The sequence below is a fragment of the Taurulus bubalis genome, assembly GCF_910589615.1.
Source record: "Taurulus bubalis genome assembly, chromosome: 1".
In the NCBI taxonomy this organism is placed as follows: Eukaryota; Metazoa; Chordata; class Actinopteri; order Perciformes; family Cottidae; genus Taurulus; species Taurulus bubalis.
The window spans coordinates 26778160-26793224 of NC_136589.1; the positions used below are offsets into that span (position 1 = coordinate 26778160).

The window sequence follows — 15065 nt, forward strand, 5'->3', positions numbered from 1 at the left end:
GGCTTTGTGATGCTCTTTTGTCTATTAACTTGACCGATCCATTTTCAATAAGCCAAGTGTCTCCCCAGGCGGCAGGATATCTGGTGAAATATGTGGTCGATAGTATCGCAACAGATTTGGCCTCCTCCTCTGGGCCTCACGGGATTAGCCTGTCAACCACTATGGACGACGATGTCTTCATGGACGGGACCCTCAGGGAGGTGGACGAGGTGTCGGAGAAGGCCGAGATGAAGGTCAGCCCCGGGGCTGTCAGACAGGAAGTGTTCCAGGCTATCAGTGACAAGAAAGGGACGCTCATTATCTTGAAGGAGGCTGACGATAAAGTAGACTCAGAGGGCAAAGAGACGAGTGCTGCGGGTGAAGAAGAGGAGCCTGTTGTCCCTGAAGAGGCCGAAGCCGAGGAGAACGAAATGCTGTCTGCCTCTAAAGAGAAAGAATATATAAATGAAGACACTTCTGTTGTTGTAGAAGCCAAAACCACGGCACTCAAGATGCAGAGTCCGAAGATGGAGATACAAACTGGTGACATGACTCAGTTTAAAGGTACTGACTCGCCTAAAAAGGCCATGGCATCCTGGATACCTGAAGTGGTGAAAACCGAGGCTTCCGAGGTCATCAGTGTGTCAACAAAGGAAGTAAAACAGACAAAAGCTTCTGACGACCTGCAGCAGAAAGAAGAAATCTTCACCTTTGAAGAGGTCCAAACAGAGCTGTCAAAGTCCAGCATGTCTCAGATTACAGTGTCTGAATCCTCAACTACATCCTTAGAAGTGGTACTGTATGAAAACTAAAAGCAACAGCTCTGTTTTGGCTGCCTCCCTCCATATCTCCACCACCTCCCTCAGCCTTACCCCATTGCCTTTTCTTCAGCAGCAGCCAAACCAGTCTAACAACAGTGTAACCAAGCGCTCTGCATGGCTAACGGTCCCTTAACACCCAGCGTTTACGCTCGTATTTCCCAAACCGCCGGTTTCTATTGCATTCAAGCCCGCTGCTTCACTTTTGATACAACAGTTTGTTTTTGAGTTTGTTGACAGCCGTGGGAGCCTTGCCTTAGCAGCTGACTCCCGCGGCTGATAAGGAAAGAAATGCCTGGCTCCTGTTTGTTTTCTACCATTTTGCTCTGCTGCACCATTCCTTTCTTTCAGGTCTGTTATCAGTCCCCTGAAAGCAGTGACTTAATAGCCCTGGCTCAGTGCCACAGCTGCAGCTTTCCCCCCTTCATCCTCCAAAATCCCCTTCTGCCTCCAGAACGAGTCAGGAAAAAACATTGTATGGGTCTACCGGAAAAGAGATTTCACTTTTCTTAAGTAACTGTTTTTCAAAAGCAGATTAGTTGAAGTTTGCTGCTGGTAGAGCCAGCGATCTGATTTTCCTTTGAGGTTTTAGAATTTTCTCCACAATGGTATTCCATACAATATTTACTTTTCAGTCCTTTCATTTATCCTCCCTCTCTCCCGTCACTCTTTGTCTGGTGTTCACTGTGACCTTTGACTTTCCTCTCTTTTCCTTTCTTTCTGTTCTTGTGTCCATCCATCCTTCTGTCCCATCAGTCTACGCTGGGATGGGTTTCCTCCTCTGAAAAGGTGACCACTCCCCTATGGTCCTCACAGATTTCAAAATACAACACTGTAATGGTTTCAGTGTGACTGAAACCTAAAATGTCTTTAAAAAGGACAAGAGAGCCTATTGTATGTAATTCTATCATGAATATTTACCAACACACACATTTTCCTCTCAGGTGTGATGCGAAACAGCATTGTGCTGAGTGGATTTTATTTTTGTAATGGTGAAGCAGAAACATCATATAATGGTACAATTATCATTCACAGGGACCCGCTGAACCAGAGGAGAAGATGGCGGTTGCCACGGAGACAGAGGCAGCACCAGCCGAGTCGACAGGGCCAACGGTGAATATCCCGTCCACAGATGCTGCAAAAGCTGAGCCAGTGCACACTACACCGGAGCTCACAGTCAGATTTATGTCAGCAGAGCCTGCAGAGGGGGAGCGAGATAATGTAGACGTTTTGCAAGAAGATATTAGTGGCATCGGTTCAGGAGCTCAAGCAGCTAGATCTGATGTTCCAGGCACTGCACCGCTTTCAGAGCCACTTCAACAGTGTGCGTCTGTGGAACTCAGAGCAGAAATGCAGCCAGTAGCAACACATTTAGAATTGGATGAGAGCCTGTCTGCAGTGCTGACCTCAGCAGCAGAAAAAATACATGAGGAAGTAATAGATGAGGGAGAGGATTCAGGTGTGGAGGGGGAGGCGTTTATGTCAAAACATGAAAATTATAGTTTCAGATTCGCTGTTGCTCCTGCATACATCAGATCTTGTGAAAAGGAAGAGAAGCTGCCTCTAACAAACAAGGAACACAATGAAGAGGAAGCAGCAGAGAGTTGTTTGGAGGCTTTGGAAGAGGAGTTATTACATTTAAAAAACACAGGGGAGAGCAAGCGCACAGAAGTAGATGGTAAGCGAGTCCAGTTCTCCAACCACGTGCAGTATTTCGAGAAACAAGCGTTTCTCTCCGAGTTACAAAATGGTATTGAGGAGGTGGACAAAGAGATCGACAAATGTTCCCCAGCAGGGGTTGGGAGTCAAAAGAGCTTGACAACATTGCCCTTTGAAAAAGAGAAATACCACCATGCACAGATGGACAGCTCAGAAGATGAAGTGGAGAGAGCAGAGGACGAAGAAGCAGATGGAAAGAAGGGAGAACTGGAGGAGGATGCGGAAGAGCGGAATTTTAAACTGAACGAAAAGGTTCCAGAAGATATCGTATCGGAGGAAGTGAAGGAAGAAGAAAAAAGTGAAAAAGAGGACCAAGAGCAGAAGTCCAGCCCACACAAAGTGACTCTGACTGAACCTCTTGCCTCAGACGGGTGGCTCAGCCAACCGCCTCCAGCCGTGTCTCAGTCGGAGGTAACCCTGCATCAGCTCCGGTGGCCTCAGCCTCGGCCCTGCCACCTCACCTCCACCCTCGCCTCCTGCCAACACAATCTGCCACTAATAATCAAGGGCAAAACTTGACCCAAAGCATGGACATGCGTCTTAACTTCACAGTTTGTTGCGGAGCAGATCACGGGACCTTTTTAATACGATGTGGTGCACACACTTGATTGAAACCTTGTGATTTGCATTCTCCAGCATCCACCTCTTCACTGGATCAGGGACTCTAATGCATGACTGCATGCTCGTTTCGAGATTTAGGCTCTTCAATGACGGCCTTTGGCTTCGTTATTGGCATGCTGCATTTATTTGTGTTAATTTGAATTAGTGTACAACAGAGTGGAGCTATTCTAAGAACAAAGTTAACAGTGAACACTTACAGAAATTAGTTTTGTTTTGGTACTGCTGGACTCCTTCTGCGTGCATTTATTTGTGCCCATTTTATCTTCTTGTCCATTAGGGTCTTGACGTCGTCGAGGTGGGAACCAAAGAGGTGCCTGTAGTCCACACGGAGACAAAGACGATCACCTATGAGTCTGCAGAGGTACAAAAGATTACATTACCTCCATTTTACATCCTGCACCATTTTGAATAATATCTGACAGATGGTCGGGATTAAAGAATGGTGTCTGTAATCTTTTTCTTTTTAAGAAATCTGATTAGCAATAATCTCACACAGCGGATTCAGAGCTTTATTAGCATTTATTTAGAGTTGTGTTTGTGTCCGCCTAATGAATGGAAGTTGTGGAATTAAATATGAACTCTCCTTTTAGCTCCGTTTGGCTCTCTGCTACCTCCTAGAGGAATTATCTGGCTAAATGCTCCACTGTGTTTCTTCTGTGGCTGGAAGTGTAATGTGGGATTTTAGACCTTTCTTTCTGAAAACTTCTTACATTACAGCACACGTTCGTAACTTGCTGGTGAAGACAGTGCAGCTTTTAACAGCTAAAAAGAAGGATATTCAAAGTAAATAGTGACTATTGGACTTAATTCTTCGGGTGGCTAGAAATACAACGCTGTCTATTTTCTCTCCACAAGTGGTCAAAGAAATCTGTTAATGCAGCTTTATCACAAATTACTGTTAAATAATATTTTATAGGAACCCATTAAGTCTGTTCTAGTGGGTAGTTTCACTTTATCTAGAGTACGGATATATAATGCAGTTTCCAAATGGAGTGTTTTGCCTGTCAACAGGGGGACACTAATGGTGACGTGGACCCCGGGGTGTTGCTGAGTGCTCAGACAATCACCTCGGAAACCACCAGCACCACGACAACCACACACATCACAAAGGTCAGAGTTCATCTATTGTCCCTTTCGTCCTCCTAACACTTGAAGCTTCCAGCAGGACTGCAGCCTATGTGCACGTCTGCTTGAGCCTTTCTTGAGTGCTAGGAGAGGACGTGTGCGTATCTTTGTAGTATCGAGACTTACAAAGATGTCACCCCTTCTAAATATTTATTGATATATTTGTTTTGTAATTGACTTGTGCACGACCAAAAAGGATGTGATTTGATGGTATTGAATCATATCAAGATATTTCAGAGTGATGAGATTGAATAGAGTTCACGGCTAAGAGAGGCAGAAGATCCTCCGTCAAGATTTGTCTCGAGTGTTTGACCTTTTTTTCTTCTCAATTCATCATTTGGCACATAGATTGTTATTACAAGTTAATGAACAGTCTTAAAATGTCCGGTTTTGTCTGTCCAACAGCCCAAAACCCAAATATATTCAGTTTATTATCATAGCAGACTAAGACAATCTGAACATAGTCTTGTTTTTAAAGCTGGAACCAGTGAATTTTTGACATTTTAGCTGAACAACGTTGCTCATACAAGTAAAAAAAATTTTTTTTTTTAAAGTGAGATTCTTTTGTTGTTGTCATTAACCAGAATTGTATATTTACATTTACGCTCGCACAACCTTGTTGTCGTCTGACCCCATTCAAGGATTTTAGGATTGTTTATAGGTTACTCTCAAATAAATAAGTATATAGCAGCATAGTAACTAAAAACTGTGTTTGATCACGCTGTAAGATGTTTGTTCCTGTATGTTTTTGTGTGTGCATTGAATTTTAAGTCGTCTTTCTGCTCTCTGTTGGTCAGACGGTTAAAGGAGGAATATCAGAGACAAGAATTGAGAAAAGGATTGTCATCACAGGAGACACAGACATCGACCACGATCAGGTCTCTCCGATTTTCATACTGGTTCTCATGTATTCTCCTCTGTCCTCGTTATTTTTCTTTGCTTGTTAAGTCAATAGATGGATTTGAGCAATGACCATGAACCAGTCAAACGCTAGCGACCCCTCAGGACCTTATCTTGTACTTAGCGAGCATAGTCACATGATGTAGACGGGCTTAACATGTGATTTTGCACAAAGTATTAACTTGTGATGTGACTTTAACAAATACTGGAAGTATGACAAATGTGACTAAAAGTGGCTTCCCTGTTGGCTCATATTGACTCACAATGAAACATCCCTGCTCCCTCCCTGCCTTCCCCATTTTCTGTCTCCCCCTGGTGATCCCTTCTGGCACTGCACTCCCGTATGTAGGCTCTGGCTCAGGCCATAAAGGAGGCTAAAGAACAGCATCCTGACATGTCAGTGACCAAAGTAGTGGTACATAAAGAGACAGAGATCACGCCAGAGGAGGGGGAGGACTGACCCAGGTAAGACAACAAGGTCCCAGTCCTGGTCCCTGTCCGTTTTAGTCTGGTCTGGTTTTGATTTGGTCGGACCGTTGTTTTTTTTTTTTCAAGCTGGTCTCCATTCTTGGGCATGCTGCTTTTCCCATCAGCACTTCTTCTCACTGGTACAGACAGCCCTGCTTCTGTAGCACTTACGGCTAATGCATCATGCTGTTGTCATTCCAGCTCCACTCCCCCTGCAGGGAAAAGGTTGGCTGGTGTGTGTGTGTGTGTGTGTATGATGTGCGCACAGACACACACACACACACACACACACACACACACACACACACCGGATATTATAGTCTCAACTCGTAATGACAAGGCTTAAAACATCTTTACACTGCTCCTGGCAGTCTCATGTGAGTTTTTGTAATTCGACTGCAACACTCCCCCCTGCTGGAAAGAAACACAATCTCATTTTTGTGAGAGAGCTTCTGTGTGTACTGAACATGTAACGCAGACCTCTTTCTCTTTCTCTCATTCGCTCATTCTCTCTCCCTCCCTCATCTTTGTAAAGACAGTTGGGTTGTCATTTAAAAAGATATTAAATCGAACAAAACTGATAATGTGGACAATTTTAGCTTTTTGGATTTGCAAAGCAAGTACGCTTGAAACATCGCCTATAAGTCGCCTGTAAGTCTTGCAGTATTCTGTAAAAGCATTGAGCATGCATCGCTGTGTCTACATTGTGCAGCCTCACAAAGGGCAGCAGCAGTGATGGGCGATTAAATACCGGCCGAACTGGCTTCTGCTTCTCAGAGCGCCTAGTCTGTGTCTGCAAAGGAACCCATATTGACTGAAATCTGATCTTGAGTGAACACAGATCTGCTTCAGTCTAATCAACTTTGTTTTTACAAGAAAAACCATATCCTCTAACTGGGCAGCTTTGTAAATGACCGGAGTAAAAAAATCTGTTGTATTTGCATACAAAATGTGAATTTATGCTATTTTGCATTCAAAAGGCAAATGCGAATATTTGTGGACCTCACAGCAGCCTAACTGGACGATCTTTATAGGAGCGATGTTTATGCATCAGGTGAATCCCTGACATTTTGAAACTGTGTTTCTCGGAAACAATTTGTAACAGACTGCTCCTTTCAGTTGCACTCTTCCTTTCTGTGTGTGCGTGGAGGGGGGCAGTCCTTTTGACAGTGTGTCTGCAACCGTGTTTCAACTTGCCCGCTGGCAGAACTGTGAGGATTATTTCAGGTGTAGAGCTGTGTGAGGGAACCTCTCATTCCATTGCACCCAGAGCACGTCATCGTTACAACCTCGTCACCTTTTCTCCAAAGCATTTTTAATCTTTAATTGTCCAGTTTTATTCTAATTCACCTTTTCGGCTCCAACTCTTGTTATCTCACAAGCTTTTAACTGAAACGATCCCGAGGCGTAGGGTTTGGGGTGACGAGCGTGCATGTGTGTACTTGCGTGACTCACCAGATGGGAATGCTTGGCTTTGTTTCTGCAGCCTTGCCCTCAGTTGTGTGTGTGTGTGTGTGTGTGTGCGTGTGCGTGTGTCAGAACTGCTGGGTGTCTGAGTAGCACTATTAACATGATACTAAATGCTTTTTCTCTGGGTTTTTTGGAGACTAGCCTCTTTCCACTATAGATACACACAGAGTGTTTGGGGCCGAACAGTATCAGGAAAATGTGTAATAGCAATGTCAAAAATTCAAAATAAATTAAACATGGTCTATTTGTTTAAACACACACACAGCGAGGTGCAGACCAGTTAAAAGTCCAAATGAAAACACATTTCTGGTTTTAGTCACCAAAAGTCTTTAACCATCTTGCCATCATTAGGCTCCTGGGTCATGAGTCAAACATGTTAAATATGTTTTTTAACATTCTGCAACAAATGTATTGTTTCAGCCTCATTGAGTAGATTATAATCCCTTTAGTCACTAATCATTTATGAATAACCATAACTAATCTAAAAGTCTGCTTTTGAATTTAACACATTAACTAAATTTCTAATTGTTCTAAAAAAAATAAACGTTTTGCTTAAAGTGCTGATTGTGTAATCCAGAATGCCTTTCTTAAAAAGCAACTTCTTCAAATATCCTCCCGTCTGTGACGAAGACCAGACATCAGATTTGTTTGTGAAGCATGGCATACTGTCAAAGTTGTGTGACGTCATTTTAATGCACTAAAATTTTAATTGTAATCAAATAGGTACAGGTTTTCTGTGTTTGTCCCTCAGTGGGACACCAGCCTTAGAGACTCATTGCCTGTAGTGACACTTAAAATGGGGTCGGGAAATAGTTGTTCGTAAGTGAGATATAGCCAGAATGTACCCAAGAAGCCTGTGTGTATCTATGTTGTGTGTGTGTGCTTTTTGTGTAACTCTGTAGTCCCTCAGTGCATCTATTTATGGTGTTAAAACTACCGTAATCTTTTAATCGGGCTCATTTTCAGTGTTTTGCAGGCTGCACTGTGGCTCTCAAGGTTCATCTGATGGAATAAGCAGGATGTACTAACTGCTTTTTCCTCTGTTCTTCCAGGAGTAACTCTGAGGGCTGTTTTCTGTTCAACTCCCCACAATCCAACATCCAGAACTCCACATATTACTCCGGGACTCTCAGAAGACTAAAAAGGCTCCTACTCTCCCAACACTGCAGCCCGCCGCTAGTCGCAGCCATCACCTGCAAATCAAATAAATGCATCTTGCATGAGAAGGACGCAATGTTGCATTATCATATGAAATGGCAAGATTATACTGAAAAACGTACGATTTTAAACGTGGTTCTCGATCTACCTGCACGCCGAATCTCTGTGTGCGCAGCAAGCAAACGGTTTGCTTACACTGCCTTATGACTTTGATGCATTTTTATGATTATTGAGAATAATTATTGTAGCAACGTTTTATTTATGAAATAAAGCCATCACTCCAGAAACTTAAAATCGCTGTATATGTTAGAAGCATACGCTACTTTACTTTGCCGTAGAAGTGCCAACCTCATTTTCCCAGCAAGCATTGCCTCACTTACTCCAACAAGCCGATGATTTTTCCGTCTGGGATGCCACTACTACAGAAATCACTACAGCCCAGTTCTGTACATATCAACGCTTTCCTAAGAGAATAGCAAATGATCTTTCACAGTTGATTTATTTACGTCTACTTGAATTGCATTTTCCTTTTCATGATCATTTCAGTATTTTATTGTTTCACTCGTCGATTTGATTCCACCACGGTCTGTTTTGGCAGATGCCAAGAAATCACGTTTTCTGTGCAAGAAATATATTTTAATGTGCCTGTGCAGGCTTTGAATGTTCTCCAGGCTGCAGCTCCACAAGTCCCAGGTTTGTGTGACTGTGAGGCGAAGGGCTCAGACTGCCGAGCTCGGCTCAAATTAGATGCAAAGCCAAGAGAGATCTGTCCATCTCCTCCCCCACCCCAAACATGTCAACTATATGCCTCCCTCATCTGTTCAACTCTATCTGAATAACCGAGTATTGTCCATGTATACAGCCATGTTTTCCTCAAAATGGTGAAATAAAAGTGGCAAATGCATTTGTTTTAATCTGCCGTTTTTTTTCTTCTCAGATAACTTGTACTTAGACCCATTGATTGAGTATTGTTATCTTTTAACACTGAGATATTGAGTCAGTGTTAAACACTCAAAGTTCTGAGTGATGATTCAAATAAGGGATTTAGTTAGTGGTTGTTACCATTATATAAGGCACTAGTTGTTTAATGGCTTCATATCGCAATAACCTACAAATGATTTATCAAGCTGTAGTATGTGACACTGAACCCATTTTATATATATATATATATATATATATAAAAAAAAAATTGTATGTTCATTGGTCCAATCTTTACTTTAAAAACACATTCAATATCTGGGCTCGTGATCAACCTAAGCTAAAGAAGCCAACACGGATTTCATATCCTCAGGCACTGAAATATCCTAATGGACAACACGTGATCATTTAAATCTTCAAGCTTAAACAGGAATTCAAACATATATTAATATATAGATGGGAGGTGGTTGAATTTGTAAATTGTACGCTATCTATTATTCACTGAAGCACTTAAAGAAGCGCCCTCGGGGTAATTAAGACAGGATTTTTTACAGGCAAAGGTAATTATGTTGCACGCACGCAGGCTTTTGAAGCTCCGCCCTGTGAACGTGCGTGTGTGCCAAAGATAAAAAAAAAAAGAGGTGAGCTCGCACTCTGTTTCTGTTGCTGGGTGCGATGGGGTCAGCGCAAGGAGGGAGGACAAGTGGATCTTTCTAATTGGTCAAATCCATATTCCACAAACCAACTCTGTTTTGTGTCAAAAAAGGAGATCAAATGTCTGCCTGCAGAGTGCAAAACAGAGAATATCCCATGATGATTTGTCAGATGTCAACATGAGCTGTTTTAACAATGGCAACACAAATATAAGTGTGTAATATCTGTAGGTATTAGGTAACAAACATAAACTATAAATACAAATGTTGATAAAATGTTACATCTTAAATGAAAAATAACATTTTACAGTTTTGTTTGATCTCACAATTTTGCAATAATTGTCTGTTTTATTTTGGACACGGACCTTTAGACCTTAACAGTGATACAGATGAACAACCTTCAGGATATTGACCGTCTAGTCTCTAAATGTTTAAGGATGAAGCAGATATATTTTCTTTAACAAGTGACTACAGGATGCAACATTGTCTGCCACATATTGTACAGTTTGAGGTTATTTCCACAAGGGATTACTGTGGGTGCTGCTTTTGTCTGTTTTTCTTACTGACGTGCAAACAGTGATGAGAATACTAGATCCGGATTTGGTAATAACTGACAGGTGTTTGTGTTGCCAGACCACTTTCTATCAAAGTATACACATGATCCTGATGAAACAGGTTAGCTGAGTGTTAAACCTTTACAGTGCCATGTTTCTTTAACAAGCCTTTTATATTCATGCTCAAGATTAATGAATATGCTTTATAAATGCATCAGTAGTCAAAGTTGCTTCTTCAGTTACTAAATAAAGGGAAGACATGATGAGGTTATCATTTAATCAGAATCAAGATCAGCTTTATTGGCCAATAAACACGCATTAACGGAATTTTACTCTTGTACGTACATATACAAAAGATAGAAATAGACACCCAGCTCAAACAAAAAGGAGTCAAACTGTTTCTGTAAATAGTAAAAAGACATAATAGTGCAAGGCTGCAGATTGCAATGGAATTCATATTGAATGTTTTATATAATATGTATGCCCAAAGTTAGTGGTTATGTTGTGTAAGTGATCTGTGTAGATACGCTAAGACAGAAAAGTATGTATCCAAAGAGAAATTGTTATAGTGGCATTTTCAGTACAAAGTATACAAATACAAGCATGAACAACAATTTAAAAAAGATTATCAATAATGTGCAAACCACATTGCACAAAATGCCAAAAAATGTGAGCAGGTCAAACGGTAAGGATCATACATGATAAGTGGCAAATAGCTCTGTATTTCCAATATCACATCTTAGTAAGATTATATGGTTAACTCCATATAACTAATTAGTATGTCTATTATATTACACCTAGTGTCCCATTTTGGCACATTATCAGAAATCAAGAACAGTTGTTTTGCCAAGTTTCCATACACAAGGAGTTTGGTGCATTACAACAAGCATAGTAGGCTGCATGGTGGGATTCTAGCAGCAGAAAGGTTACATGTAGCGCAGCCTATATGCTGCCTCTCCACCGGAAGGGCACTATAGAGGGCACTTCATCATGTGCTCTCTTCTGTATTGGCACCCTAGAGAGCCCTTCATCTCATTTGATCAACCACAGGGACATCCGAGAGGGCACTTTTGCGGCGTTTCTTTCCAAAATGCCTCCCTCTGAGTCTGAAAAAGAAAGAAACAGCATATGTACAATATTTCTGTTTTAAGAATGAACAGCAGTTGTGTGTAGGATTTTTGACACACGGAATACATTCGAGTGGAGTTCAGTTTCCCGATTTTAAATATGTTTATTTTGAAGAGTGCCACTGACAAACGCTACGTCAAGTTTGTCCAAAAAGAACCGAGGGACATATTTATTCGGGGGGCGAACAAGAAAAGCGAGTCCTCCTCGCGGACATAGGCGATCTCCGAGGAGTACCCGCTCCGGTGCGGTAGGTGGCGGCAAAACGACGCGGCGCTTCCTGTGGAGCCCAATAGTCACAACAAGAGGAGGAAGAGGAAAAACGACAGCTCTGTATCGTCGTCGACTGCCTTGCGTGACAACACAGGGATCGCGTTCAGGGCTTCGGGTATTAACATTTCTTACTTTGTCTTCGGTCGCTTCGGACGGAGCAGGAGCGCACGCGGCGTCTTTCATTCCGCCGTTCTCCCGCCTGTCCGCCGCCGCGCGCTGCGCTTGTTGGTGAACTGCTTTCAAGACACCAGAAACATGCCAATGGAGGCTCGCTGACCAAAATGGCTGGGCGCAGTGAAATGTGAAATATTCTTGCTACGGTTATCCTTGCTGCACGCGACGCCACTGTCACGCGAGCTCAGCGGCTAAAACGCATGGCTTAAGTTAAGAAAAGTCCCATCTGTTTGTTTCTGTTTGCATTTATATAATTTTACAAACGTTACTGAGGCTTTTACTGCTGTCGGGCCTTTCGCGTGTGTGTGTGTTTTTTTTTTTTTTTTTTTTTTTTTCATAAGAATTTCTGCATGATTGATTTAGCTACTTTTTGTTTACTCTCTGCGTTACTAACGGTCATTTTTTAGCCATAGCGACACAGCGTTAGTTTGCAAGTTACTGCTGTAATTATGTGTGAGTGTTTGCTCCTGTTGGCAACCTATATGTATTATTATAAGAAGCATGCAAGTGGAGCTCCACCCCTCTGATGTGCAGGTTATGTTCATGCCCGACTAACTGTGCAAAGTATTTGACTGTTTACTGTTTTTTCCTCTGCAGGGTTGCTCCAATTTGACCTGCAACATGTCTGATTTACTGAGATATATCGACTATGACCACAAAGCCACCTTTCTGAAGATGCTCAACCAGCAGAGGATGGAAGGTGAGCACTGTGATGTGGTGGTGGTGGTGGAAAACATAGAGTTCAGGGCTCACCGCTGTGTCTTGGCAGCCTGCAGCAACTACTTCAAAAAGCTCTTCAAGAAGCAGAGCGACGAGGACAACTCCATTGTGGAGTTGGACTTCATCCGCTCCGACATCTTTGAGGAGGTGCTCAATTACATGTACACAGCCAGGCTCGCTGTGAGGAAGAAGGACATCAATATGATGATGTCATCTGGCCAGATCCTGGGGATAAACTTCCTGGATAACCTGTGCACCCAGAAACGGGAGCTGACCAACATGAAGACCCGGGAGAACCAGGCTCCCGGGGACCACGGGATGCGAGCTCAGGACGCCATCCTGAAGGAGCTGGCCATGGAGGAAGTGAGGAAGAACAGCTTCTACGATCAGGGGATGGAGGGCATGGGGGCCGGTGGCTCTCACGTGTCTCAGCCGCACAACTACAACACCAACATGAGCAAAGATCCTCACAGCCACGGCTGGGGCTCCTCTTCCTCCAGCGACATGAAGCTGGAGTACCTGCTGTACGGCCACCGCGACCACGGCTCCTGCCAAAGCGCGGGGGCGAAGCCCTTGGATCACAACGCCAAAAAGGAGCGGCTTCTCACCGCCAACCGCCCCTACGCCTGTGAGCACTGCCCCAAAGCCTTCACCACCGCCGCCCACCTCAAGGAGCACCTAAAGATCCACTCCGGGTTCAAGCCCCACCGCTGCGTGGTGTGCGGCAAGGCCTTCATCAGGGGCCCCGACCTGAAGCGGCACGAGAGGGTCCACAGCAACGAGAGGCCCTTCGCGTGCCAAATGTGCGAAAAGGCCTTCAAGCACAAGTCTCACCTGAAGGACCACGAACGGCAGCACCGGGGCGAGCGGCCGTTCAACTGCGGCTCCTGCGAAAAGGCCTTCATCAAAGCGTCGGATCTGAAGCGGCACTGGAACACCATGCACAGCGGCAACCCCCGCAGACAGATGTCCCTGTCTCCCGCTGCCTCCCAGCACGGCCAAGCAGAGGCCACCGACCAGAGAGACTGGAAAATGGAGACCGGGCCACATTCGCATAACTCGGGGGACTGTTGAGCCGGCAGACGCACCAAAACACACTCAAACTGACACATAGACCTGCATACATCCACAGCAGTCACTTAAAAACATGTGTACACACACTGACACAACCACAACCCTGTGACCGGCTGGCGGCCTGGCATCACATGGACAATGACCGGAGTGAGTAACGAGAGACCATAGCATGTTCATAAGACTGTGGGGCTGTATTATTATTATTATTATTATTATTATTCAAAAGAGTTATGTCAAACTGATGTTTTCTTTCCACCTGTAAAATCATGTAAATGTTTAGTTCACTCTACTATACGTATATTTTTCACAAAGCATTGTTGCTATGTAGACTGGGGGTTCTCATAACATTAATTCTCTTTTACGTTTTATGGGATATGTAACATTTAAATGTTTGTTTAACCTTTACTGGATTTTATGGAGATAAAAGAGAGAAACCGAGTGATGGGCAGGGGAGGGGGGAGAAAAGAGATTTTTCTGCATAACATTTGTTGCATTGAGTATATTCATGTGGATGTTTTTAATGGATGTGTTTAGTTGTATTAATTGATATTACACTGTAAGAGTAAGAGTCACCATTTTGCATTTGATGCAGATGATACCAAAGTCTTGGGCATTTGACGGATTGTTTCTGAAGGCTGTCCGGCCCAAGCAACCGGCCAACTAGATTTACTGTTATACAGTATAACTGTCATCCAGCTATCAACGGTTAATGATAGATGTCTGTATATACTGTAGCTTAGTTTGTTGCACAATTAAAGTACACAATACTGAAATATGCACATATAACATTGTCCTACTCCTACACTTTGACAATAAACACCATTTGCTGTGTTTTATTGTCTTTACAAAGTTTTTTTTGTTGATGGAGCTCAACGAGCATTATGTCTCTTTTTTTTTTCTGTGCCCAACCCAAAAACACCTGAAAACTCAGTGTCTGATTTGAAAGATTACTCAAAAAAACAAACAAGGGTGTCTTGTGGAGATGCCAGGTGTTCAGAGATATCCGTCTCCTGCTGTTGCCGCATTGATTAAATTGGCCAGATATTGAGATCTTCTTTTGGTTGTGGTGAAAAGGTTTGTGGACTTTAATTTCCCTTTTTATTTTAAGCACAAACGGATCTGGCAGAGGCAAGTGTTCAGTTGGGTAAGATTGTCAATGCGAAACATAAAGTTAAACTTTTCTGGTTTTACAATATATTTAATAATTAAAAGCTCCATGATGGTCTGTTAACGGTCAAAAGACAGTGACAGATGTGTGCAGCAGCAGACTGATTAACTCAGAATATTAAGCGTGAAAAAAATGCTTGTAAAGTAAA

The 15065-nt window shown here is 43.0% G+C and overlaps 2 protein-coding genes across 2 annotated transcripts in view; both read left to right on the plus strand.

The window, feature by feature from the left end:
• The window catches only part of epb41l3b (erythrocyte membrane protein band 4.1-like 3b), a 30883-nt gene extending 21745 nt beyond the window's left edge, over positions 1-9138 (plus strand). The window contains exons 19-26 of the mRNA XM_079224237.1: positions 69-773; positions 1554-1586; positions 1833-1910; positions 3415-3498; positions 4149-4247; positions 5060-5140; positions 5512-5627; positions 8153-9138. Coding sequence (XP_079080363.1) covers positions 69-773; positions 1554-1586; positions 1833-1910; positions 3415-3498; positions 4149-4247; positions 5060-5140; positions 5512-5622 — 1191 coding nt within the window. The 3' untranslated portion in view covers positions 5623-5627; positions 8153-9138. The remainder of the gene's footprint in view (positions 1-68; positions 774-1553; positions 1587-1832; positions 1911-3414; positions 3499-4148; positions 4248-5059; positions 5141-5511; positions 5628-8152) is intronic.
• A 3438-nt stretch (positions 9139-12576) lies between these two features.
• Positions 12577-14572, plus strand: LOC306747446 (zinc finger and BTB domain-containing protein 14-like; the record flags this gene model as incomplete). The annotated part of the gene is made up of 1 exon (XM_079230504.1): positions 12577-14572. One exon carries the CDS (start codon positions 12577-12579, stop codon positions 13747-13749), a length of 1173 nt encoding a protein of 390 aa, XP_079086630.1. The 3' UTR covers positions 13750-14572.
• Positions 14573-15065: the final 493 nt, after the last annotated feature.